General features: G+C 41.5%; 1 protein-coding gene across 5 annotated transcripts in view; it reads left to right on the top strand.

Annotated features, from left to right (window-relative positions):
- Positions 1-15,184: 15,184 nt before the first annotated feature.
- The window catches only part of OCLN (occludin), a 49,815-nt gene continuing 38,907 nt past the window's right edge, over positions 15,185-26,092 (top strand). The window contains exons 1-2 of one of the 5 annotated variants that reach the window (XM_019929908.2): positions 15,185-15,337; positions 23,172-23,288. In XM_019929908.2, the coding sequence (XP_019785467.1) occupies positions 23,239-23,288 (50 nt within the window). In that variant the 5' untranslated portion in view covers positions 15,185-15,337; positions 23,172-23,238. Of the gene's footprint in view, positions 15,338-15,404; positions 15,599-23,171; positions 23,289-26,092 lie in introns of those variants that run through there. The other 4 variants (XM_004316419.3, XM_073802184.1, XM_019929907.2 and 1 more) reach the window with 4 other exon arrangements.

Genomic DNA, 26,092 nt, shown 5'->3' on the forward strand with positions numbered 1-26,092 from the left:
TATATGACTTACAGGCCAAATGGTATTAAACATAAAGGTAATTAAACATTTCATATTAAGTGGACTCTGTCACCTAATACATGAATCATCTTGAAGTTTTGTCTGAAAATAAATTTAAAAATTTCAGAAGCTTACATGGATTTTTAATGATTGAAATGAATATTCCAACCCATAAATAAGTTTGTACCTCCTATTGTTCAGGTAGGGCAGTTTTGAAGTCAACAGATTGTTGCTTCCTTACGTGACATAGTCAGGACCAGAAATTTGAATGTCAACTGCAAAAAGTAGATTAAAACTGAGGATCAAAGAGTGACACATAGATACCTTAAACAGTTCCATTTAATTTGAACTATACGATGTGCATTCATTTGCTATTAGTTTGATGTAGGATCAAGACTTTTCCTTTGCATACGGACTTTTTCCTCCTTTTCTCATTTTCAACTTTCTTATCATTTTCATAAACTATCTATGATTTTTAGTTTCAGTTTCCTTAAAGTTGAGTGAGAAATTAAAGGTACTTGGGGAGCAATCTGAGTATAGAAACCTTCTGAGTTTTTGTATTTTTTCCTTCCAGTCTTTTACAGTTGTCTCTACCATGTCTAACTTGACAACAAATGTTTTAACAACATCTTTATTGAGTCTTTTAACAATTAACTTGTTTTTCATAGGAATATCTTTCTTTTGGGGGTCTGTCGTATTTCATTACTTTATATAATATTTAATTAATTTGTGTGTGTGTATATATATACATATATATATATAAGTACAAGTGGCAATATCACATTTGGGTAAAACACAAGGCTTGCTACCACCAATTCCACTGTTGGGAGGAGAGTTAGGACAGTTCACTAGAAACTGGCCTTCCAACTGTGAGATTCCAGGGTGCTGAGGGCATCACAAAGTACTTAAACTCAGCTGGTATGTTATAGAAATAGCTGGTATGTTTTTTTAAATGGTCTCTATTCTTTATTAAGTAAGTAATAATATGGTTTATAAGATATGAGTTATCTGAGGACTGAGACTGTATCAGTCAGAACTTCTTTGGTTGCAAGTGACAGAAACTGAACTCAAACCAGCTTATGCATAAAAGGGAATCTAGTGATTCAGAGAACTGAAAAGTCCAGGAGTTGACTTGGCCTCAGGGTTTCTTCTCAGCCCATCTCTCCCGTCTCCTCTGCTTCTCACAGCATATTAGTCTCATATTCTCATACTTGCACTTCCTCTGGGTAACTGAGGAAGATGGCTCAGCTCCAGCATGCAGCATGGTTGTCTCTAGGGAACACGAAGAGGTGCTCCTTCAGCAACCCTCTATCACATGTCTGAGAAGCCTCTGATAGGCCTTGATTTGGGTCGTGTGTCCATCACTGAACCAGTCACCACATCTAACCAGCCAGCCTGGATCTCATCCCCACTTTTTTGGGGGGGTGGGGCATTGTGACTGACAACCCCATGAGACCTCATGAAGTCAGGGAAGGGACAAGTCCTCAAAGGAAAAGCTGTGTGCTCTTAATAGAATCTAGACATGCAAAAGCAACAGATGCCCACAGCATAGACCGTGCCTTAATTATTCGGTACTCTCCTTAAGACCAAGCTCACAGAAGAAGCTTAGCTTTAAATATCGAATGAATAACTATTGATGGCGCTTTACACTTTCAAAGCATTTCCACAGACATTATTTTGTTGTCAACAGTAACAGCAGATTAAGTAACTTGCTTAAAGTTACACAGCTGATTTCTGATAGAGCTGAGTTTATAACTGCGTCTCCCGGTTTCCAGTCCAGTTCCCTTAGGAAGTCTTCCTCTTTTCTTCTTCCTTGCTGCCAGGACTGATGTCAAAGTGGAAGGAAAGAAGAGAGAGACATTTTGGTCATATTTTTGCTACTTCTCAGAAGGCTTGATAGAGTTTTGTCCCTAGAAGGCCATGATGGTGGTAGGTGACTGGTAGGTTGCCTCTTTCAGACTAATTATAGGTGTATGTAACAGATGGCTGTCATCACTATTTGGACTATTAATTCATTGAGTTATGGAATCTGCCAGGCTAATTTTATTTTGTTTCTAAGGCTAATATTTGCCCGTGTGTTTGACAGTACTTTAATGTGCTAACACTCAGTCATGAAAAGTCACTACACTAAAGGTAGTGTAGTGTACTACAGGTAATGTAGGATGTAGAGGCAAACTGTGTTTGAATCTCAGCTCTGTGACTTGTAACTTTGGGCAAACTGGGTAACCTCCATGAGCCTTAGTTTCCTACAAAATAGGGTGATATTAACATCTGTCTACTATACCTGCTCCACAGGGTTGTAGTGAAGAAGAAATAAGGTCATATTTGTAAAAGTACCTCAGTAAAGTGTCCTGAAGGGCTCCATGAAATTTATAAGCTATTGATTTTACATTATCATGTCTTATTTTAAGAACAAACATTAATAACAGCCATTCTCTCCTATCTGTATAACCAACTGTGGTCGCAGAAAAGATACCCAGTTTTCTTCTCCTTCTAGGCACATGGAAAACTGGCTGGGTGTGAAGCCATATGTCTAGTTCTGGCAATATGTTGTTAACGGAAGTGACCTGATCACTTACGAGTCAGAGCATTCAATTGCCTGTGTGAGACCCTCCAGAACTTTCTTTTCCTTTACTATGTCTGGTAATATGAGAAATGGTGGTTTCTCTAACACCTGGGTCCTAGAGTACGAAAACTGTGAAACCAAACCCCTAGCCAACTCTCTTTAGACGTGCAGCATGAGCAAAAACAAACCTTTGTTGTTCTAAAGACACCACAATTTTTTGAGGTTTTTGTTATGTCAGCATAACCTAGCCCATCTCCGCTGAATCCTCAAGATTGGCTGGGACATTTTGGACATGGATGTTTTCGTTTATGTCACTGAAGGTTTGTGGCAATGTCTCTTTAATAAAATAGGCAGAAGAAATGAATCTTGCCAAGTAATGGTTTTATAACTTCTTGTGAATGAGTTCTTCCTTAAGCGAAAGTGAGGACCTTCATCCCTTCACTGGTATAGGAGGCAATGGAGCCACGGTGTCAAAAGATCCTAGTTTGATTCCCAAATTCAGTATTGACCAGCTCTGTGACTTTAAGCAAATCACTTAACCAGCTGGGCTTAATTTCCTTATCCATAAAATGGGGGAGATGATCATTCCCACCTTGGAAGGGTTATTTATAAAGAGACTAGCCTTTTTCCTGGCCCTAAAGCACTATTATTCAATGGATATTTACTAAATGACTATACTTTCTATATCAGGATTATTTTAGCCCAATGAAGCAAAAAAAACCCAAGTTTAAAGTAGCTTACATAATATGGCAATGTATTATCTCACATAACTGTGAGTCCAGAGTGGGCTCCAGTCTCTGGTTTTCCTTAGTTCTCTTGGCTCTGCCTCCTCTGGGCTTGGACTTGATCCCTGGGCTCGTTCCCCTTGTGGTTGTAAGATGGCTGCCAACAGTGCTAGAGCGACGTGTCCAGCTACGCACAGCGCCGATTAGGGTTAGGTGTGAGTTCCCGAGCCAATCACTGGCAAGGGGTCTAGGTGTCTTTCTTGGTTTTTTTAATGGTTTTCACTTTTCATTTTTTAAAATATTTGTTTCCAGTTTTATTGAGAAATAATTGACATTCATCACTAAGTCTGAGGCATAGGGCATAGTGGTTTGATTTATGTGTATTGTTAAATTGTTACCACAATGGGTTCAGCTGACATCCACCTTCTCATACAGAGAAAATAAAAAGAAAAGGGAGAAGAAAGGAAAAAAATGTTCTCCTTGTGATGAGAGCTCTTAGAATTGACTCTCTTAATACCTTTCCCATATATCATATAGCAGTGCTTGCTATAGTCACATGTTGTTCATTTCATCCCTAGTACTTATTTATCTTATACCTGGAAGTTTGTACCTTTTGTCTGTCTTCCTCCAGTGCCCCCCTCCTCTTCCTCTCCACCACTGGTAACCACAAGTCTGATCTCTTTTTCTATGAGGTGTTTTGTTTTTGTTTCTTTTCTTTAGATTCTACAAATAAGTGAGATCCTTCAGTATTTTTCTTTCTCTGTCTGACTTATTTCACTTAGCATAATGCCCTCAAGGTCCATCCATATATTCTATTTTATGTACACCACATTTTCTTTATCCATTCATCCATCAATGGACACTTACGTTGTTTCTATGTCTTGGCTATTGTAAATAATGCTGCTATAAGCATGGAGGTGCAGGTATCTATTTAAGTTAGTGTTTTGTTTCTTTTGGATATATTCCCAGAAGTGGAATTGCTAGATCATATGGTAGTTCTATTCTTAATTTTCTGAGGCTCCTCCATACTGTTGTCTATAGTGGTTTTACCAGTTTACAAGCCCACGAACAGTGGGGCTGTTTGCTATCTCTTGTCTTTTGTTGATGGCCATTCTAACAGGCATGAGGTGAAACCTCACTGCGGTTTTAATTTGCATTTTCCTACTGACTAGTAATGTCGAGCACCTTCTCATGTACCTGTTGACCTTTCATATATCTTCTTTAGAGAAATGTCTATTCAAGTCATTTGCCCATTTTTAAAATTGGATTATTTTGTTTTTTTGCTGTTGAGTTCTTTAGACTAGAATTATCTTTAGCCAATATGCCCCTCCCCTGGAGCTAGGATAGGGTCAGCCTCTCAGCCCCTCACTGCATGGGGATGGTGAATATAAGAATAAAATTGAGATTCGGTATGATAGGAAGAAAGTGCTAATCTTTCAGATTCAGTTGTGTTCTGAATTCATGTACCAAGGTTTGGGGTGGGGAATGTGGACATAGGACCTCACAGTCTGATGTAGGGGGCAAGCATCTGAATAAGCACAGTCCTATGATGATGGCATGGATTTGGGGTCAGAAACACATGTGTTTTAAAATCCCAGCTTCATGCTCTTCTAGCTGTGTATTTGAAGACAGTTTTTTTTAATCATCTATGAAACCCAGTTTTCTTCTCTATAAAATGTTCATAATCTTTAACATGTGATATTTTAGTGACACAGAGAAGTTACTCAACAAATTGTACGTTCTATTTCTTTTTTTTTTTAACAATGTACAAAGTGTATGGGAACACAGAAGGGAAGCAAGTTATCTGCCTGCTGCATCAGACCGGGTTCCTGGATCACAAGTTTGATAATGAATGCAGCTTTCAGATGATGATTATGGATATTTGAAATAATATCTCCTTATTTCTGTTAAAAGGCTGTATTTTAACTACTTCCTTTAGATAAAAACAGCCAAATCGCTCTACTGGAAATTCTTAAAGCTCAAAGCAACTTTGATTCTTTCAAGTGCAACTATGATGACCTAATATCATGCATAACTCCTCTTGTATGGAAAGGAACAAATATTTGATATTCATCTTCATTGTTTGCGGTGGGTTGGTTTCCTGTTATTTTTTCTCCTCTGTCTAGAGGAAGGAGTAAAGGAAACTTCCTTGTTAACCTACTACTGTAAGGGACATGTTTGAAAAATATAAGCACAGAGGGCAAGAGTAGAGTTTCTCATCAAGATTATTACTGGCATAATTCAACCCCCGTATACTTAGGGATAGTTTATTGAGGCATTGACTATTGTTCATTTACTCAAAGTAACTGAAGTGCAAAGTACAAGAAGGAGGGGTCTCCAGGGCGCCCAGGCAAGGAGAGCTCACCCTCAGAGAGCCTACAGTCTAAGAGAAGGGCCCACATACTTACATAACCCAAGTTAGACAGTGATTTAACACTGGACAGTCAAAAGATTGAGGTAAATTGTTTTTGGAATACGTGGAGAAGCCATTTCTTTCTTTCTTTTTTTTTTTTTTGCCGTATGCGGGCGTCTCACTGTTGTGGCCTCTCCCGTTGCGGAGCACAGGCTCCGGACGCGCAGGCTCAGCGGCCATGGCTCACGGGCCCAGCCGCTCCGCGGCATGTGGGATCTTCCCGGACCGGGGCACGAACCCGTGTCCCCTGCATCGGCAGGCGGACTCTCAACCACTGCGCCACCAGGGAAGCCCGAGAAGCCATTTCTTAGAGAAGAAGAGAAGTTAAAGAAGGTTTTGTTATTGTTTAATAGAAGAGGTGGTAGCTCAGTCTTGAAGCACTTGGCAATATTTTAGTACACGAACCTGCAGACACCAGGGTGGACAGGGAACATTCCAGGTAGAAAAAGTAGTGTGAGCAAAGGGCAAGTCACAGAGACAGGGGTGGGAGGAGCATATGGGCAGCCAGGTGAGCAGTTCCACTGAGAAAGTGTTGTTATCTCTACCACTCACCCTGCACTTAGCTGTCCTTTTATTATTTTTTGTTTGTATGAGTGTACACTTCATCTCCTAGACTACGTGAGGGAAGAGTGCTATACAACAGTATGCTTTGATTTCTTCCCACATCACCTACCCTCCTTAGTAAATAAACAAGCAATACATATATTATGCAGGTGAGGAGGTTGGTTGACTCCTTAAAGGCAAAACAGAAAGAAATTGCATCACTAAAAATTTTTTTTTCATGTAAGGTCAATATTTTAATGAATTAAAATATTTTCCACCTTCTTTTAATCACACTTTTAAATTCTTGGGGTTTTTTTCCCTTCAGAGTACTAGATAGTGTGTGTTTGTTTGTTTGTTTTTTAGCCACACTGCCCGGCATGCGGGATCTTAGTTCCCAACCGAGGATCGATCCCATGCCCCAACAGTCGAAGCGTGGAGTTCTAACCACTGGACCGCCCGGGAATTCCCTAGTTAGTGTCGATACTAATATTTGATAGTATTAAAAAAAAACATTGTGCACCAACTGATGCAATACTTGAGTCAGGCAAGAATCAGCAATGGGCACTAAAAGCTTTCACTGGATAAAAGGTTGTTGGGGGGCTTCCCTGGTGGCGCAGTGGTTGAGAGTCTGCCTGCCAATGCAAGGGACACGGGTTCGAGCCCTGGTCTGGGAAGATCCCACGTGCCACGGAGCAACTGGGCCCGTGAGCCACAACTACTGAGCCTGCGTGTCTGGAGCCTGTGCTCCGCAGCAGGAGAGGCCATGACAGTGAGAGGCCCGCGCACCGCAATGAAGAGTGGCCCCCGCTCACCGCAACTAGAGAAAGCCCTCGCACAGAAACGAAGACCCAACACACCAAAAAAAAAAAAAAAAAAAAAAAAAAGGTTGTTGGGGAATAAGATAGTGACAAAGAATCAAAGTATTCCCCCCACCCCACCAGAATACATATTAATTATAAAGGGAAAAGGGAGTTCTGGAAGGTACCACCTGATTCAAACTGACCATCACTCACCCTGGGACAACTTGATAGTGTCAGCCTCTGGACCTGATGGAGTATGGAGTCCACAACATCATCGAGATGGTATTCTTACCAACAGTGTTTCCTCCAAATCTAATAGTTGTGGGGATGGGGACATACAAATCCAGACTGTGAGACATTCAACAGAACAACTAGACCATATTCTTTTAGAAAAGACAATGTCATGATAGATAAAAATGGCACTGGGACTGTTCAGGAATTAAGGAGATTAAAGAGACATGACAATGAAATGCAAGGAATGATCCTTAACTGGCTTCTGGATTAAAAATAAAACAACAAACAGTAAAAGACATTTTTGGTACAATTAGAGCAATGTGAATATGTCCTGCATATTAGATAAGATTATGTATGAATGTTCATTTGTGGGCATATGTTAATAGTATGATAGTTGTTATGGAGTGAATGTTTGTGTCTCCCCCATATTCATATGTTGAAATCCAAACCTCCAATGTGATTGTATTAGGACGTGGAGCCTTTGGGGAGGTGATAAGGTCATGAGGGTGGAGCCCTCATGAATGGGAAAAGCGCCCTTATAAAAGACATCCCAGAGAGCCCTCTTGCCCTCTCCACCACATAAGGAGGAAACGGCCATCTGCAAGCCCGAAGAGGGTTCTCACCAGAACCTGACCATGCTGGTACCCTGATCTCAGACTTCTATCCTCCAGAATTGTGAGAAATAAATTTCTGTTGTTTATTAACCACCTAGTCTATGGTATTCTGTTAAAGTATCACAAACTAAGACAGTGGTTGAATTGGAAAACGGCTTGGTTCTTAGGAGATACATGCTGAAGTATGCAGGGGTGAAGTGTCATCATATCTGCAAATTACTTTTAAATGGTTGAACCAAATAAAAGTATAAATGGGTTTGGGTATGAATGTTTTGTTTGTTTGTTTGTTTGTTTTGCGGTACGCGGGCCTCTCACTGTTGTGGCCTCTCCCGCTGCCGAGCACAGGCTCCGGACGCGCAGACTCAGCGGCCATGGCTCACGGGCCCAGCTGCTCCGTGGCATGTGGGATCTTCCCGTACCAGGGCACGAACCCGTGTCCCCTGCATCGGCAGGCGGACTCTCAACCACTGCGCCACCAGGGAAGCCCCTCGTTATAAATGTTTGAGCGAAAAAAATACACTGTGTATACATTTCGTGTATGTATGGGGTGTGTGTGTGTGAGAGAGAGAGAGAGAGGGCAAGCAAGCAGATGTGGACAATGTTAACAATCTGTGAATTTAAGTGAAGAACATAATTCATTGTGCTATTTTCTCAACTATTCTACAGGTTTAAATTTTCCAACATAGTAAATTAGGGGAAAATTAAATATCTTTTTCCTAATTTTAAAAAATAATACAGGCTTGTTCAAAGAGAAATTTTTTTAAAAAATATAGAAAAAGCAAGAAAAATAAATAATTACGTGATTATAGTAGAGCTTCTCTTACCCTCTCCTTTTCTAGTCCCTCTGCATCTGGTACCTCTTAGGCACAGAGGCCAACCTTTCTAATTAAGATTCATGTAGGAAGATGAATAGGAGTGGTTTACATTTCTCAAAGATAGTATCAATTGGGTTTCAGATCACCCTGGCTCCCTTTCTCAGGTTTAATCCTTTCTACTTAGAAGCTACAAACTTTAAAGATAAATACTCAAGAGTTACCAAAAATTATTTTAAAAAAAACAGGAAAATGCTGAGGTTGACACAAAATCACACGAAATTCAAAACATAAATTCATCACTATAAAATGCCTAAACCCCTCCATAGCCTTCTGGTTGCAGTTAGAAGAAAACAAACACTCAGGTGGCACGGCATCCAGGATCTGACCTCTGCCTTCTTCAGACTTCACCTCCCACTCTCTCCCCTTCTTCTGGCCTCCTGTGCTTTGAATCTCCAAAGTGGCCCTAGATTTTGCCCTAGGGTGTTCTTGGCCCAGATCTGGCTCCTTCTCATCATTAAAGTCTCAGCTCAAATGTCACCTCTTCAGAGCAGCAGCCTGTGACCACTCTGCCCAAGGCAGCTCCTCCCCGCTGCCTCTCCCAGCCCTCTCTGTCCCCTTAGCCTGTTTCCTCAAGTCACTCATCACTGTCTGCCATTATCTTGTTCATTTCCAGTTTAATCATCACTATTGCATGGCTTCTCCCAACTAGAGTGTAAACCTCCACAAGGGATCCTGTCTGTCTTGAGTCCACTGTATCTCCAGGGCTGAACAGGATCCAGTACATAGAAGATATTGAGAAAATATTTTTTGACTGAATAAATATTTCTTTAGGTATGCAGTTGACAAATGTGCCATTTAGACCACACTCTCTGTGTGTAGCATCAACATTTCAGGAGCTGTAGTGAGCTCCCCTTTACAGGCTCCTAAATTTTCTCCTAAAGAAATTCCAAGTAAAGGGAATTCCCTGGCGGTCCAGTGGTTAGGACTTGGTGTTTTCACTGCTGTGGCCTGGGTTCAATCCCTGGTCTGGGAACTAAGACCCCGCAAGCCGCTCGGCTCAGCCAAATAAATAAATTAAGTTAAATTAAATAATTAATTAAAAACATAAAATAAGAAATTCCAAAGAAAATCAGAAAAGCTGCCATGTGGAAACCCCTGTAATGGATAAGAGAATGTGTCTTAGAACCAGTAGAGTGTCTAGAATGTCATGGGAAGTTTGTTGTCTGCTTAGAGTATATCCGTTTCATACTGACCCAGTTCAAGTGATTTTTCTAGGGTTGGGATTCCTTGTTATAAGTTACAAGCTTATTATCAGTACTTTTCAAACTTTGGGGACCCAGGAGGCAAAGAGCCCCAAGAAGTTAAAATTCGGTATGAGAACACGGCGTTTGAAGTATTTGGTTAATGTTTACTTTTTCCTCTTTCCTTTTTTGAGCTGAATATTCAGGAAGGCCAGTTCCTCAAAAGGCCTCGTAAGGCCAATTTTCCACTGCAGTAGATGACTGATGCAGTTTAAAGCACAAAAAATCAGCCCCAAATCTCTTTCTCTGCATCATCCATATAATTACGGAAATATTCTGTCCAGATCCAGATCAAGACCCTCCCTCTCCCTCTTCAGATGATGATCTCTACTTACTCTGATCCTATAAAGTGATCTTCTGTTAGTAATTGAGGAATATTACTCACAAAACAAAACACCTAGATATGAGTATCCAACCACCTTTTAAGAATGTCCCTAAACTCTATTCATTTAAATAAAATTTTTAGTATAAAATATAAAATTCCTACCAGAAAGTGTATAAAGCATATGTGTACAGTTTAATAACTTGTTGTAAGGCTCACAGCCGTGTAACCTGCACACAGGTGAAGAAACAGATTATTGCCAGCACCTCAAGAGCATCCCCACTTCTGTATTCCCATCTTTACCCTCTCTTTTCTCCTACAGATAACCACTCTCTTGACTTTTATAACAATTCCTTTGCTTTCCTTTGTTGCTTTGCCACTCACGTATGAATCCCCAAATGATGCAGTTTAGTTTTGCCTGTTTTTGAACTTTATATAAATGGAATCATACTGTATTGGCAGGGGGGACTCCTTTATTTTGTTCAGTTTTATGTTTGAAAGATTCACCCTGTTTGGGGGAGTAGCTCTAATTGGTTCATTCATATCCATAACACTGAGTTGTACTCAATAATTTTTTTTAGGATTATTTTTTTCTACAGCTGCACTATGAACTCTTTTTATGGGTAGTTTTTTTGGAAAGTTTGGGTGTTTTCAAAGACAAAAAGTGATGCTAAAGTATAGTAAAACTGTTAAGAACATTAGTTCTGGAGGTAGATGACATGTGTTTGAGTCCTGACTCCACAACTTAGCAGAAATCTTGAGTAAATGATCAAAACTTTCTGAGCTTTTAGTTTTTCAAAAATGGGGGAAATAATAACACATCATAAAATTGTTATAAAGAAAAACAGAAGTTCATAAAGCACATAGTACAGTGCCTGGCACACGGACACAGATATCCTGAGTAAATGATGGTGGTTACTATTATTATTATTCCACTTGTTGAATTTCCAGTTCAAGAACTGTCTCTTCCGGAAGGATCTTGCTTAATACACAGGAATTGAGGAGGTAGAGCTTTAGTCACCAAGTGTCATTATCCTCTCAGAAATTGCCTTCCTGGTGACTACCCCATAAATTCCTCCATAAATCTGTCCAAGGAAACTGTGCTGTGTGGACTGACAGCCTCCCACCTTATGAATGGGTGAGGAACCTAGAGCCCTCAGTGACTCCAAACTGAGTTGCCCTTGAACAAACACCAGTTGTTGCATTCATCCACTAAGCAGGTGAGGCAGAGTAGAAATATTCTAATCCCCCATCTTTTCTCTTCTAAGACTGAGTACTAGGGAGTTCCCTGGTGGTCTAGTGGTTAGGATTCAGCACTTTCACAGTCATGGCCCAGGTTCAATCCCTTATCAGGGAACTGAGATCCCACAAGCCGAGTGGTGTGGCCAAATAAATAAATTTTGTTTAAAAAAAAAAATAAGACCGCATACTAGAGATGTAACCCTTGACATGCTATTAAGAATGTACTGCTTTCACAGTGGCAGCATGTTACCTGAGAGATGCACACAATTCCACAGGCATGTCGGATTCAGGAGTCAGGGTTATATTCATTCACTCATTCAACAAATATTTATAGAATAACTGTGTGACATGACAGGGACTGTTTCAGGTAGCTAGGATACAGCAGTGATTTATTAAAAGTATCAAGACTTGGGCTTCCCTGGTGGCGCAGTGGTTGAGAGTCCGCCTGCCGATGCAGGGGACGGGGGTTTGTGCCCCGGTCCGGGAAGATCCCACATGCCGCCGAGCGGCTGGGCCCGTGGGCCATGGCCACTGAGCCTGCGCGTCCGGAGCCTGTGCTCCGCAACGGGAGAGGCCACAGCAGTGAGAGGCCCGCGTACCGCAAAAAAAAAAAAAATCTCAGGTAAAAGTATCAAGACTTGTTTTCTTACCCAGCATTTGGTTTATCTTGGTGAATGGTCCACATGCCTCCCAGCAATCTTATAAAGTGAATTACTTATTATCATCCCAAATTTACAGCGGAGAAAAATGAAGCTTATGCACTTAGCTTCCCTTCCAGCTAATAAGTGGCAACACTGAGTTGTTGGTTTTTTTTAAACTCTTAACACTGAGATTTTGAACCCAAATTTCTGACACGATAATCTGAGCTCTTAACTTTCTCCTTTACATATGAAAAGGAATAAAAGAATTGTTTTTTTAATCTTATTCATTTTACTGCAAGTACAGTCAACAAATTTCTAATCATGGGTCCTCTGAGAATAATATTTACTTTGTTTCTGAGTCATGAGGATTTTCACCAAATAATGTTCATTAGTGGATAATAGTGGTTAATACTACAATGAGTTGCCAAGAAGGAATATTTGACTAATTAAAATTTTGTTACAATTTATGATTATGTAACGTGATTACATTCAGCATTGCATCATTTACCACCTAACAAATTTCATTTTGCTACTGATGTGTTTAGGTTTTAAGGCTGAATTTTCTTTCTGAACATTTTCAACTATTACCTAATAGGCACACTGTTAGGTAATAGTTAAAAGAATACAGTTTTTAGATTTTTTAATGTTATGAGTATTGTTTGGAAAATTAATCTGAATGGAACAAAAATGGTATACAACATTCCAATAGAAATTTATTAGTTTTAAGTTAAACATATTAAATTGCCATTTTGTAGTTTAAAATGATCAACTATTACCAATTTCATATAGTTCAAGTTCAAAAAATCCTACTATTCCATACGCCTGAATGCAGCAGTAACTAGAGTGTAATCTTTGCCAGGAAAGGGATTTTGGGGTTTTGTGCACTATATTGTGCTCATGGTAGGCACTTAGAAAATGGTTGTTGAATGAATGAATTAGGAAAGCAAATAAAACATAGTAACTAACCTTCCATCCTAACATCTCTTTGGGTTTAGGTTTAAAATGGGAATAAGAAAAATAACATGATATGAATGTCAGTCTCTTCAAATGATAAAAAGTTTAGTTTAAATACTTAATTTACCTGAGAGAATTGAAAACATAATTTCACACAAAAACTTGTACATGAAGGTTTATAGCAGCATTATTCATAATAACCAAAAAGTGGAAATAACCCAAATGTCCATCAACTGATGAAGGTTTAAATAAAATGTGGTATATCCATGCAATGGAATATTATTGAGTCATAAAAAGGAATGATTTACCGGTAGGAACTATAACATGAATGAAACTTGAAAACATTATGCTAAGTGAAAGAATCCAGACACAAAAGGTCACATTATATTAACAGTTAGTATAAAATGTCCAGAATGGGCAAATCAAGAGAGACAGAAAGTAGATCAGTGGATGCCAGGGTTTAGAGGCAAGAGGAAATGAAGAGAGACTCCTAATAGACTTTTTCAGTGATGCAAATGTTCTGGAATTAGTGGTGATAATTGTACAGCCTTGTGAATATACTAAAACCCACTGAATTATATACACACTTTAAAATTAAGGGCAAATTTTACAGTATATGAAATGTTTTTCAATTTCTGAAAAGTGGGGAAAAAAACTTAAGTTCTCCTCTTCAGAACAAGTCAAAAGTACACTATAAAATAATAGACATGTGTTTATAAATGTAAGAGTATTAGGAAATGTTCCCTTGTTTAATTATAAACCAAGTGGAATGTTTGGAGATTTCAGTAATCTGACAGGGAACTTAAGAGGATTAACCTGACTTCCCCAGTGTTAACAATACCAATTTAAACTGCATCATTCAAAACCTACATAGTCATATTAAAGTAATTGCAGCAATGACTTCCACAAAGAAAACCAATTAGATTAATTACTCATTAAGGCTGTCATCATTTTAAATATATTTATATAATGGTTTTACTTCCTTAAGTGTTGAATTGTGCCTTGAGATCTAATGTATGGCAAAGTCACATCTCTAACCACTTAATTACAGGTTGAGAAGTGGGTGGGATTGGACTGAATGTAGCAATGCTGACATTCCAGATTGGAACACAAAGCGAAGCAGGATTTAAGAAACCTAAATTCTAGCCTTCAGTATGCAGACACTTAAATAGCAAGAACTAAAACTGTCCCATTCAGCAGTGCAATTTTTTTAATATTGAAATACAACATATAGATAAGTGTACACATCGTTAAGTGTAGACTATGAGTTTCCCTAAATTGAACACTCCTTTGGAAACAGCCTCCAGATCAAGAAGTAGAGCATAGCACACAGAACTAGGGCTTTTTTTTTCTTTTTCCTTAAGCCTCAGAGAATATTCAAATAGTTTAAATCCCCTCAAGGGCAGACTCTCAGTTATGCCATAGTTAAATTTGGGGAGGAAGGGCAGAGGACCCTGAAATGGTAATAACGTATATCTTAGTATACACTGAATTTTGATGGCAAATTTACCGACACCAGTATCTGCAATACGTCACCTTCACTGAACCACCGAGTAATGGTCTTTTTCTGGATCCAGAGATTCAGAAACAGTTCCTAAATTTACGCATGAGTTTTGAAAATCTCCCACATCTAGATGCTTCTTTCCAACAAAACTTTAACCAAATTTTTGGAGCAGGAAAGTTTTGTGTCAGGTCGTGCTTTTCCTGCCAAAGTTTTGAGCACCCTTGAACACTCGTCAGGAGGAACGGTCCCCTCCAGACCTCACACGCCAAACACTCCGCAGTTCTACCCGAAGCCCGCGGATCTCCGAGCGCTCCCTAGAGTGGTCCAGGACCACCCTCCACCCTCGGGGAGCCCAAGCCTCTACCCCACGCCACCCCTCTGGTCTCCGTCCCTGCCCACCCGGGCAGAAACGCCGCGCTGTTCCTTTAAGGCCGGGAGCAGCAAGGGTGTGCGGGGAAAGGCCGGTTCCTCCCGCCTCCTTCTACACCGCTCCCTTCCCTCTCCCATCGGAGTTTCAGGTGAATGGGTCACTGACGGAGGAGGCCGCCACACCACGCCTTCTCGCTAGCGTCCACCTCTCCGCTTCTCCGTCCTCTGGCGGAGGCGGCGGGACTCCGGGGAGAACTAGCCAGATCGCCGAGGAGCCCGAGCCGGGTGCAGCAGGTGGGGCTCGCCGGCGCGGCTCGCCGGCGCGTGGCCACGAACCTCCCGCCCCCGGGCCTGGGGTTGGTGCGCATGCCCGGGGGCAGGACGGCGGGGTGGGTGGGGGTGGGGAGGAGGGGGAGGGAGAGGAGGAGGGCTGGGTCCCCTGCGGAGTCCCGGCTGAGAGCTGGCGGTCTGCACGTCGTCAGGTGCGCCCTCCAGGTGAGCGCGCTCCTGGGCTCCCGCCGTCCTTGGTGGGTTGGGCCCGGCTGCAGTGAGGAGGTGAGAGCTGGGCACGGCGCCTGGGTCGCACGGGGGGACCAAGGCCCCCCGGTCTTGTAGGGAAGGCGCAGGGGGAGGATGCCCAGCGCTGGTTTCGGTGGCGGTTTCGCTCCTGGGCTGGGACTCGCAGGAACCGGAGAGGCACGGGGCGGCGGAGAGAGCCGCGCCGGGCGAACTTGGAGGCTGCCTCCCAGGGGCGAGGGGCCGCTTGGAGCCGCCCGTCAGCTCCTTCGGCGGAAACGCTTAAAGCCACCAGTGTCTAGGCGGCGTGGGCAACTTCTCGCTTTCCTGGGGGCCGGCGGGAGGTTGGTGAACAACTAGAATCCTGCGCCCAGCTCTCCGGGCTGCGGTTCTGGGAGGTCCTCGGGGAGAGGGCCCTGAGCTTGAAAGCTGGAGCAAGGGGGCAGCTCGCTGGCCGGGGCGGGGCGGCTCGGACTCCGAGGGGAGCCTGCTGTTCTCCGCCCCCATCCCACTCGCTTTGGGTTTCCCTGGAGGAGAGGGGGTGGCCGGGTTTAATCAATGCAGTATTCCTGGAGACCTGGGGTGGGCCGATCGGCTGTTTTCAACCCCCTTGGTGGGAGCTGTGTGAGCCCGCGTCGATTTATGCTGGGGGGCGGGGATTTAATTTCGAATGAAGCTGTACTTCGAGGGAAGCCGCTCACGCATGGGATTCTCACCCGTGACCTAAAGGCCGCCGCCAGACAGGCGGACCTGCCTCGGGGCAGTCCCTGCTCGGCCAGCGCGGGCGCGCACCGTCCGGGGTGCTCCTGGGCGCTGCGGGGGCGAACGGCCGCCGGGACCTGCTCTCGGCCAGGCCGCCGGGTCTTGAGACCCCGGGAAGGGCAGGCCCCGCGCGCAGCCGACATGTTGCCTGCGTTGGAGGAAGTGTGCGGGGCAGGTGGGATGAGGGGCCAAAATGGCCTCTGCACCTTACGGCTGGGAGAGCAAGCCCAAGCCCCTCGTGTCCCAGGTGAAGCAGCTGAGCCGGAGGAGAGGCACGGCATCCTCGGGCCGGCCCTGGGGCTGGCCGGGCAACCTACCCACCTGGGAAATGACTCAGGGCGGGGAGGAGGCAGCATTCCAGGTTAGTGTGTGGCCCTCACGCACAACAGGTGTATTATTGGGATCCCAGGAAAAGAGAATCCCTTCCCATTAAGGCACTTGTGTTTTTTGTGATTGAAAACTGGTTCTTTCCAGACAGAGGTGGATTTCTCAAACTGTGTATTCCCTAGTGTAGCAGTGTTTCCTTTTGCACTGTACGTATTGAATCTTTATTTTCTCTTCCTGGTGTTTTAAAATAGATATTTTAAAAGGTGGCGCCACAGTAATTGATAACTCCTCGGACAAAGCAGCAGCCTTTTTTTTTTTGTAGTTCTGCATTTATTTGATTATTAGGCACCTTCTTTGTTAGAGTATGGCGGGGAGGAGAGCGAGATTTCCACAACTTCCAGGCAATTCAGGGAAACGATGAGCATTGCCTCCTATGTGTAAGGCACTGTGCTAAAAGCCTGTTGTGCTTTATATCATGTAACCACCCCAGCATTTCTAAAAGCTAGATCTTATTAAAACTCCATTTTAAAAGCGAGTAAACACCGGGTAGGGGAAACATGTTACAAATGGGCTGGCTTGAAAACTACTTCAGCTAATCAGGAAAGGTATATCATTAAAGCCACAGTCCAGCGTGAGAACCAGATTTGGGGAGTTTTTCTGGAATTCTCTACCTTTGACTAGTCCTTATGGCCTCATATAAGTGTTCCCCATCTTGCTTGATGTAAAGGTAAAACTCTTCCTGTTTTCTTCTAAAGATAATGCTGTAGTTATTGCCCTTTCAAAATGATAGAAGATTGCTTTCAACCACATAAAGTAACTGGTATGTCTTTCACCTTCCCAGGAACCTCCCAGAGGGAAGTTTTCTTTAGTTGCATTTCAAGGCTTACTTGATTAGAATTTTAGTGGGCTTTTTTCATCCACATTACTATTTATGGAACTATTGGAGTAAAAAGACCATTGTTACACCTTTCCACAAAATCTGCCTCCAGGGTTGCAGCTGTTCTGTACCTTCAGGCTTTCCAGTCTTGAATGTGGTATGAATCATCTGGGGATCTTATTAAAATACAGATTCTGATTCATAGGTCAAAGGTGGAGCCTGGAATTCTGCCTTTCTAATAAGTTCCCAGGTGATGCCTGTACAGTTGTGAGTCTGACCCTTTTTTCTCCCTTTCCCTCACACTGTAAGCACTTAACTACTTTTGTTGAACTTAACTTGAAGGATTGTATTTCCTGGGTGTTAGTTACGTGAAGAGCTTCAAGGTATTCACTGCTGGATTGAAATCCCAACTCTAATTAGGGCTGTTGATTTTATAAATCAAATATTGATTGAGCATCCCTTTGTATCAGGGACTGGATCTAGGGATCAGGAATAAGAGTGATGATCAAGACAGACATTTAAGTGCTTGGGAAGCTGGTATTCCTTTTGGGGTGGAGATGGTAGCAGTTTAAAAGAAAGAAAGAAAGAAAGAATTAGAAGGGAAATTTGCTCTGAAAATAAATTGGTTTGGTGGATGGAATGAGTAACCGGGAGGACATCTCTGAGGAGCTGACATTTGAGCTGCGACCTGATCGGGAGGTTCCTGCCATGTAAAGATCTGGGCGTTCTAAACAGGAAACCCTCAAGATCAAGGCCCTCCTTGGATTGATGCCTTTATTCTAGGCAATGATTCTCAAAATATATGGCGTGGTTAAAAATCATCTGGAGAGCTAATTTAAAATGTGGTTTCTGACTCAGAGCTAGTCTATTTCAAAATCTGCCTAATTTCAAAATCTAAATAGAATCATTTAATATAAACATAAACAACTTCTTAAAAGCAAATTAATGAAAGGCATGTGATCAAAAAGGAACAGACGGCCCTTAAATATAATAGTGTTTATTTTTACTTGTTGACAGTTTGCTTTATTTATTTATTTATGGCTGTGTTGGGTCTTTGTTTCTGTGTGAGGGCTTTCTCTAGTTGTGGCAAGGGGGGGCCACTCTTCATCGCGGTGCGCGGGCCTCTCACTATCACCGCCTCTCTTATTGCGGAGCACAGGCTCCAGATGCACAGGCTCAGTAATTGTGGCTCACGTGCCCAGTTGCTCTGCGGCATGTGGGATTTCCCAGACCAGGGCTCGAACCCGTGTCCCCTGCATTGGCAGGTAGATTCTCAGCCACTGCTTCACCAGGGAAGCCCGACAGTTTGCTTTAAAGAATACTTTTGAAGCATAGCATTTTCAGACTTTCCTTTTTAAAAAATATTTATTTATTTTTATTTGGTTGCGTCGGGTCTTAGTTGCAGACAGCAGGCTTCTCAGCTGCGTCACACGGACTCCTTAGTTGCGGCATGCAAATTCTTAGTTGCTGCACACATGTGGGATCTAGTTCCCTGACCAGGGATCGAACCCGGGCCCCCTGCATTGGGAGTGTGAAGTCTCATACACTGTGCCACCACGAAGTCCCAGGCTTTCCTTTTTTATCTTAACTTAGTTTTCTAAGATTTTTTTGGCCAGTAAATATTTTCAAAGAGAGAACTTTTTATACTTTAACATCAACTTAACATATTCAGTAAGGGTCAACTGCTTCCCTTTTGGCCCTGACTCTGAGTCAGCTGTTTGACTTATGTCCCTATCATTCTTACGACACAGTTTCTGCGAAGGTTCTGTGAAGGTGACCAGTGAGCCCCTTCAGCCAGATCCTGTGGCCTTTCACTTCTAATTTTTTCCTTCATTCAGCATATATTTATTGACCAGATATTGTTAATGTTGCCGTGCTGGGCATTGGGCAGCGTTCTTGGTCCTCTCTTTCCTATTGCCTTACCTTAAAACCCAGTCACAGGCTGCCTTGAAAGATACCTTAGAAGTCCTTCAGTCCACTTCTCCCCACCCCCTGCAAATACCAAACAAGCTTGGCATAAATGGCATGAGGTCAGATTGTTATTTGTTATTTTAGGAGGGTGTGTGGAGAGACTTCCTAACACTGAGATGAGATCTGACCCTCTGGAGTGTTTTTATTTTTTTAAAGGAACCATTTCTAGGACTACAAAGACAGCTCTATAGCTATTTGAAGACTGCCATAGTGGTCCTTTTTTTTTTTTTTTTTTTTTCGGTACGCAGGCCTGTCACTGTTGTGGCCTCTCCCGTTGTGGAGCACAGGCTCCGGGCACGCAGGCTCAGCGGCCATGGCTCACGGGCCTAGCCACTCCGTGGCATGTGGGATCCTCCTGGACCGGGACACGAACCCGTGTCCCCTGCATCGGCAGGCGGACTCTCAACCACTGCGCCACCAGAGAAGCCCCATAGTGGTCCTTCTAATGTTGAGTTATCCAGGCCAAACATTTCCTGTTTTTCCAGTCATTTGTCCTAGAACATGGTTTTTCTAGATCTTTAACAATCTAAGTCTACCTCCTGGAGAGGCATCTAGTTGGAACATGATGTTCAGATTTCACGGTTCTGCAGGGGTTTGTTTCTTTTTTTTTTTTTTGATTTTATTATTTTTTATAGATTTGTTTCTTTTTAATAACTGTATCATTCCTAGATCTAAGCACTAACTCTGTAAATACTGGATAAGTTTGGGATAGCTTGTTAACTTTTGTTGAAATTCTGATCAAGGAAATACACTTATAAAAATGAACAGTTATTAAGCCAGATTTCCGTTATCTAGTACTTATACTATTAGTTTTTAAAAATTGAATTTTACATATTTAAAATCATTTATCCTGCCACCAGTATTTGAAAATGGATACAATATACCTAAGTGCCTAAACACTGAAATTTCTCACCTTCAGAATAATCACCTTGCTGTAAATGCTTTTTGCTCATCTTCTTTAATACATTATCTTACCTATTTATCCCAGTCCAGAGGTCAGGATTATCCCCCTCTTTGGCACAGGAGGGTAGCGATGCTCACAGAAGAGAAGAATTTGTCCCCTCAGATTGTGAGTTTTTAACTAGGTTTGTTTTAGCCCATCATTTTAGCCTTACAGAGACCTTGATCAGTGTCGATGTACTTGTAGCCAGTAGGTTACCTGTCCTTTCCAGTGTCTTGTCAGCTGCAAATCTGGATACACTTGTCCATTTTGTCTGTGGTCACGACTTGATACCTCCCTCCAGGTGGACATAAATGGTTCATTCATTCATCCTAATTAACTTCCATTATTCAGCCCCGTAGAAATCTGCCTACCCACACTCTGTTACACAAGGACGTGTCCAGAATTCTCAGGATTCTCTCTGTATTCCCCTCATCTACCAGTCTGGTAACCTTCTCAAAAAAGAAAATGAAGTTGATTTGGCATGACTTGTTCTTTTTTTTTTTTAAGATTTATTTTTATTTATTTATTTAGGCTGCTCCAGGTCTTAGTTGCCGCATATGGGATCTTTTTTTTTTTTTTTTTTTAGTTGTGGCATGCGTGTGGGATCTAGTTTCCCGACCAGGGGTTGAACCCAGGCCCCCTGCTTTGGGAGTGCGGAGTCTTACCCTCTGGACCACCAGGGAAGTCCTGGTTTGTTCTTAATTAATTTTCTGAAATTATTTGCTTCACAATTTAAAATCTCTGCTCTTAGGGGAGACATGACAAACTCCAGGAAATAGACGTTTGGAAAGGGATTTTGTTGGCTTGATTTTCGACAAAACAAAACCTCAGCCTGAGTCTGGATTAATTTAGGATTTTTAGGAACTACCGTTGAGCCTGGAATTTTTGGCATAGTCTTGAATGAGTGAGACCTAGTTATAGAAGAGGTAAGATTCCTCTGAGGTCAGTGTGTCGGTATTTGACATTCAGCTTCAGAAATAGGGTTCCATATTGAATAGTGTTTAGATTCAGTTTTCCTTAATGCTCTTTTTCTGAACATCAGTTAAGAAGACACTTAATCTGGACTTTACTCTTTCATAGCACTGTAATATTTTGGCCTAAATCGCTCGTCTGTATGTGTGTTTGGGTGCTAGTTACAGGGCTGTATACACTTAGATTTGTGCACTTTTCTGTATGTTATACTTCAATAAAGCAGTTTTTAGAAATAAAAGAATGAAGAGAAGTTGTCTTTCCTCACTGTGTTTGGAAAATTATTCTAGTTGTGTTGGCATTACTAACATTTAATATATTTCCATCTTTGAGGTTTCACCTAGATACAATATTTTATTCTGAGAAATTATACTATTCGTTTTTAAAAATTGAGTTTTACGTATTTAAAATGATTTATCCTGCCACCAGTATTTGAAAATGGATACAATATACCTAAGTGCCTAAACACTGAAATTTCTCACCTTCAGAGTAATCACCTTGCTGTAAATGCTTTTTGTTTATCTTCTTTAATACATTATCTTACCTATTTATCCCAGTCCAGAGGTCAGGATTATCCCCCTCTTTGGCACAAATTTTCTTTGAGAAATTTGTAATTGACTATTCTTAAGGATGTGGAGGGTAGTTGCTGTTGATTTGAAAGAACAAAGTTTAAAGGGTTTGAATTGATTTACTGTTGCAAACCTAGTAATGTATGATTACACAACCCTTATTTGAAAAGGAAAAAATATTAGACACTTTAATATACTCAGGTTATAGATCTTTCTCATGTCCTTCCCACCATCCACCCCCAAGCTTCTGGCTCTTTCTTGCTAAGTCTTCCCTATTATCTCCAAACTGCACTTAATCGTGTAGTTCAGCCCTTAAATAATGCCTGTCGTAGATGTTGTTTTCTTTGTGCGTGACCTTCGGGAGAACTTGGTCTCATACTTAACTTCCACAGGCTCCTATGGTACAGCGTAGGCATTTAATAAATACTTGTTGATTGAGTGAAATTGCCTCTCAGATGTTCAGGGATTTTTGTTCTGAGGAATCTTAGAAGAAAATTATTCTGCTTTTCTCTTAGTGAAGAGGACTCTTTACTACAGTGTGTGTTTGATGTTTTTCCTTTTTTGAAAATTACATTCCATTTTGAAGACTTGGAAAAGGAGATAAGGGGAAAATGTCCATAATCGTACTATTTACAGATGCTTTTTGTAACCCTTTTTAATGATAAAAGCATACTTTTAAACCAGATTATGCTTTAGTTAACATTGAAGGGCTGGTATATGCTGGACACAGCTATGTGTGCCCTTCCATATGCATTCTCATTTTATATGAACTTTGAAAAGTAATATGAGACAGAAGAAATGTATTTAAGAAATTTTATCTTTTATACATCTATAATTGTGTTCTTTGAAGTGACTATTTTAAAAAATACCACTTTTGCCTATGCTGTAAAAACCTTTGTGAAATTTTCATTATCGCAACTTTAAATTTCAAGTTTCAACAATATTCATATGGCAGTGATGTGCAGAGCATGATGCTAGGTGCCCTGAGGACTACCAGGCCAAATGAGTCCTACGCTCAATGATTTCTTGTGCTCAAAGAATTAATGGTCCAATGTGTAAAAATGACAGTGGAAAGGACAAGAGAAATAACCAAGGAGTGAGAGGTTACTTGAGATCGATATCATTAGTTTTCTTAGTGATGCAAGGAAACTATGAGCTCAGCAGTAATGTCATTACCCTACTTATGTTGCTTAGATTGGCTTATCTTGGGAGCTACGGGGCATTGCTCATCCTGAAGATCAGGTGACCACTGACATCAGCCATGTCATCCAGACCTTTTGAAAGTCCACCTCCTTACAGACCTGATGAATTGTAAGTAAATACGTAAGTCTTTTTCTTTGACCGAGACTCGCAGCTTGTAGGATTTGAGTTCCCTGACCAGGGATTGAACCCAGGCCTTCTGCAGTGAGAGCATGGAGTCCTAACCACTGGACCACCAGGGAATTCCCCTTTTCTTTTTTTTTAAAGTCTATTACATGTTTAAAAAAAAAGGTGTAGTTGAAACTTTCATCTGTTATGTGTTTGCTATAAAATAAAACAGTAGAATAGAATAGAATAGAATAAAATAAAACTGTTATGTGTTTGGTTGATTTGTAAAATCAAATTGAACCAAAGGGTATGTGGTGAAGAGTGAGTTTCCCTCTTACCTATAACTTCCAGGATGACAGTTTTTTTCTGCAGTGGGAGCTATTATCACTTGATTTGTGTGTGTGTGTGTGTGTGTGTGTGTGTGTGTGTGTGTGTGTGTGTGTGTGTGTGTGTGTGTGGTACGCGGGCCTCTCACTGCTGTGGCCTCTCCCGTTGCGGAGCACAGGCTCCAGACGCAAAGGCTCAGCGGCCATGGCTCACGGGCCCGGCCACTCTGCGGCATGTGGGATCTTCCCAGAGTGGGGCACGAACCCGTGTCCCCTGCATCGGCAGGTGGACTCTCAACCACTGCGCCACCAGGGAAGCCCCCTTTTTGTTTTTCACCAGTGGTATGAAGCTTCCATATTAATACCTTATTTAGGTGACTGTTGGCAATAGATTGTCAGTTTTTCAAATAACACCTTTATTGAGATATAATTCACATACCTTACAATTCACCCATTTAGAATGGGCAGTTCATTGATTTGGGTGTATTCACAGAGTTGTGCAACCATTACCACGATCAGTTTTAGAATATTTTCATCATCCCCTTCCCAAAAAAACCCCTCTATCCATTAGTGGTCATTCCCCATTTTCCCCCAGTACTAGGCAACCACCAGTCCACTTTGTTTCTAGATTTGTTCATTCTGGATATTTCATAGAAATGGAATCATACAATGTTTGGTCTTTTGTGACTGACTTCTTTCACTTAACAATAATGTTTTCCACATGGTTAATTTTAAGTGATTCCTTAATTATATTAAAACAAGAAACAAAGTTGAGGGTTCTTGGTGTCTTTAGCCATTTGGAGATTTAACAATGAATTCTTAAGTTTTAAATTTTCTGTCAAACATTGATAGGGGTTTCCTCCTTTAAGTAGTTTGTAGCGTTAACTCTGATAACTGTAGTAAGAGGATATGCTTCTATTACATAGCCTCCTGACCGATACCTGAATGTGGTAGGGACGCAGCTGTTTATGGCAATGAGATATGCTGGAGAATATAGTAACTGAGTAGTGCTCCATTAACCTCATACTTATTTTTGTAAACAGTGGTGAAATTAAATATAGAAAAGGGCACAGAACATGCATATAAAATGATGAATAAATACTAAGCAAATTAATCATCTCAGTCAAGAAATAGAGCACCCCAATCTTTGCCTGTGTCCTCTCCTTCCTGTAGAAACCACTGTTCTGACATGTGGACATCACTTGCCACTGTTCTGACGTGTGGACATCACTTGCTTTTCTCTATTATTTTCCCACTTTGTACATCCTGAACAATATGGTTTAGTTTTACTTGTTCTTAAACTTTGTATGAACATAATATGCTGTATGTATTCTTTTCTGCTTTGTTTCTTTCAACTTGTAAGATTTATCTACATGAATTTGTAGTTCATTTTTTTTGCTTCAGAGCAGTGCTAAAGAAATAGAGTGCGAGCCATATATGTAGTTTCATGTTTTCTTGTAACCATATTAAAAATAAAAGAAATTAATTTTAATAATATATTTCACTTAGCTCAATATATCCAAAATGTTATCATTTCAACATGTGATTGACATAAACATTGGTTTACAAGATAGTTTATATTCTTTTTTTAGCAGTCTTTATTTTTTAGAGCAGTTCTAGGTTCACAGCACAATTGAGAGGCACATACAGAGATTTCCTGTAGGTCCCCTGCCCACACATGCATAGCTTCCCCATTATCAACATCCCCACCAGAGTGGTGCATTTGTTACAATTGAGGAACCTACACTGACACATCATTATCACTCAAAGTCGTAGTCAATACTAGGGTTCTCTCCTGCTGATGTTACATTCTTCCCTCATACTATGAGCACTTTGTGTTTTACGCTTCACAGCACATCTCAGTTGGGACTGGCCGCATTTCAAGTGCTCCGTCCATGTGTGCGGCTAGCGGCTGTCATAATAGCACAGCTCCGTAGCATTCCATTGTGAGGCTCTATCACAGTTACCCATGGCACTGTAGGCACTGCAGCTTGGGGTTATCATAAGCCATGTTTCTGCGAACATTGCACTGTTCATGGGAGTATAAGTGAATCCGTCACTTTGGAAAACAGTTTGACATTGTCTAGTAGAGCTGAAAATTTAAAAAAAAATTTGACCCAGAAATTCTACTCCTGGATATATACCCTAAAAAAAACTGCCTGGGTGTACCAGGATGTATGTTGGAGACTGTGTCAGAGCTACGCTGTTCATGACAGCCCCAAATGGAAACAGCCCAAGTATCTAAGTAGAATGTTTTACCGAGTTTTCTTTCTTGACATTTTCATTGTTCTCTCCAGTTTCTCCATTTCCTTTTCATTCTCATTTACGGTACTCAGGTAATTCTAATTCCTATGGTTAGTGGCACCCAGTAGTAAGACGTCTCCTTTGGAGTGAGGAAGGCGGTCTATAGAAATAATGACAAAAACAAAAGGGCTTTAGTTGGTTTAGGAATTGAATTTTGCCTCGCCAGGGCCCACAGGT

Source organism: Tursiops truncatus, chromosome 3 (genome assembly GCF_011762595.2).
Source record: "Tursiops truncatus isolate mTurTru1 chromosome 3, mTurTru1.mat.Y, whole genome shotgun sequence".
Classification (NCBI taxonomy): Eukaryota; Metazoa; Chordata; class Mammalia; order Artiodactyla; family Delphinidae; genus Tursiops; species Tursiops truncatus.